At 42.7% G+C, this 1,595-nt stretch overlaps 1 protein-coding gene across 1 annotated transcript in view; it reads left to right on the top strand.

Annotated features, from left to right (window-relative positions):
• The first annotated feature begins 407 nt into the window (after positions 1 to 407).
• LOC122342823 (signal peptide, CUB and EGF-like domain-containing protein 2) overlaps positions 408 to 1,595 on the top strand; it is a 16,012-nt gene continuing 14,824 nt past the window's right edge. Inside the window, exon 1 of the mRNA XM_043236955.1 lies at positions 408 to 486. Coding sequence (XP_043092890.1) covers positions 408 to 486 — 79 coding nt within the window. The remainder of the gene's footprint in view (positions 487 to 1,595) is intronic.

The raw sequence follows: 1,595 nt of genomic DNA, 5'->3' as shown, positions 1-1,595 counted from the left end.
AATTATATTTTTCTAAAAAAAAATTAATAAATACTCAAGATTGAAGAGGTTGTGAACAGTTTTGAGAACTTGTCAACAAGTCACATGTGATGTCATCACCGTCTAACTCAATGACCTCATTATTTCACCCGTCTATGATCATATTCCAACTTTCATGATGCACAAATGGGCCCATTATGACAGATTCACACCAATAGCTTGGCTTTGCATGTGAGTGCTTGTGCAAGTGTGTGTGCGTTCTATCACAGAGGAGCCACAGGAGAACGCTAGATTTGACACTCGGCGTTCCCGCTTCATCCTGCCCTCCTGTCACAGCTGGGGCCAACAGCACCAGGATGTGACCGATCCTGACAAATTAAACTGGAAAGTCGGTGTCAGAAAGAAAGCTGCTATTGTACCCAGGTATGATGGGAAACCCAGAGACTGGAGAGGAGGAGAAGAAGAGCAGAAAGCGAGGCAACGAACACAAAGAGGTGTTTTTAAAAGGTGGTCACTTAGCAGCAGGGGGGAATTGAAGGAATTTGATTTAAATAAACTGCCATGTGTTGGGCACATGTGGAAAGGGGCTGATTCTGATGCGTTGACCTCTGGAGCGTGATCCAAATAAACGTCACACACCTCTGGCCAGCTGTCTCTCTGTACCGACTGTTCAAGATGGTGCACAGCCCGGATTTACCACCTAATCTGAAAGTTGTTGTAGGCAATGAAGCCGTCGATGTGAGGAAGGCCTGTGTGGTTTCCTCCACCTCCAAAAGAAGGGCTGCTTTTCAGCAGTGGCACGTTCAGTCAAATTCTCTCCAGTCGTCTGTGGACTTCTAGTTTTATCTGGCCATTCGCCAACAGAAGCGGCGGACAAGAATCTTCATCTTTCATCGTGGATAGAGATATATTTATATAAACATACAAATCCATCAATCGAAAGACCACACCCCTTTTTGAGAATTTTGGTGCAGACATTCACAGCTAACTTAATCAAATGTTGTTTGCGTGTCCCATCTACATGTCCCTGGGCAAAAGACGGTCCAGCTGTTCTTGCAGCAGTTGAATTGCCCATAGCATTAGACTGTAATAACAGGGTCTTTTGACATGCTTAATAAATCATTAACAGAAAGCTGCTTCATCCACTCCCCCATCCCACAGAAAAAAATGTCCTGTTTTGGATGGAGATCTTCTATGCCTTGACTTTTGTGTCCTCAGCCAAATTTCCTGTGGGTTTTTGACTTGGATTGTGTGGTCAACAAAAAGCAAACATGATTGCTTAAAGCAAAGGTCCCAAATGGACATGTTGGCTCCCGACCTGACAATAAATCTCCTAACCTGGAAAATCAGACTTCTTTGTTGTTAACCTTGTGTGCTAACCAGGTGTGATTATGGGCATAAAATTTGGTCCAATCAGAAGACATCTGATATGTAATGTGGAGTGAGTTTTGACCAATGCGATTTTACAGTGAGTGGAGCTATACTGACAAATGTCACGCAAATATATGTCAGTTTTTTTGCACAAAATTATAATGTTTCACATGAACGTGATTGTGTGATGATATCACAATAGGAGACAAGTTATTACAACTAAGGAACCTCCTCTACATATTAAG

This window comes from Puntigrus tetrazona, chromosome 4, assembly GCF_018831695.1.
Source record: "Puntigrus tetrazona isolate hp1 chromosome 4, ASM1883169v1, whole genome shotgun sequence".
Lineage (NCBI taxonomy): Eukaryota > Metazoa > Chordata > Actinopteri > Cypriniformes > Cyprinidae > Puntigrus > Puntigrus tetrazona.
Note: the sequence above shows the minus strand (reverse complement) of the source record. Positions and strands in the feature narration are given on the sequence as shown.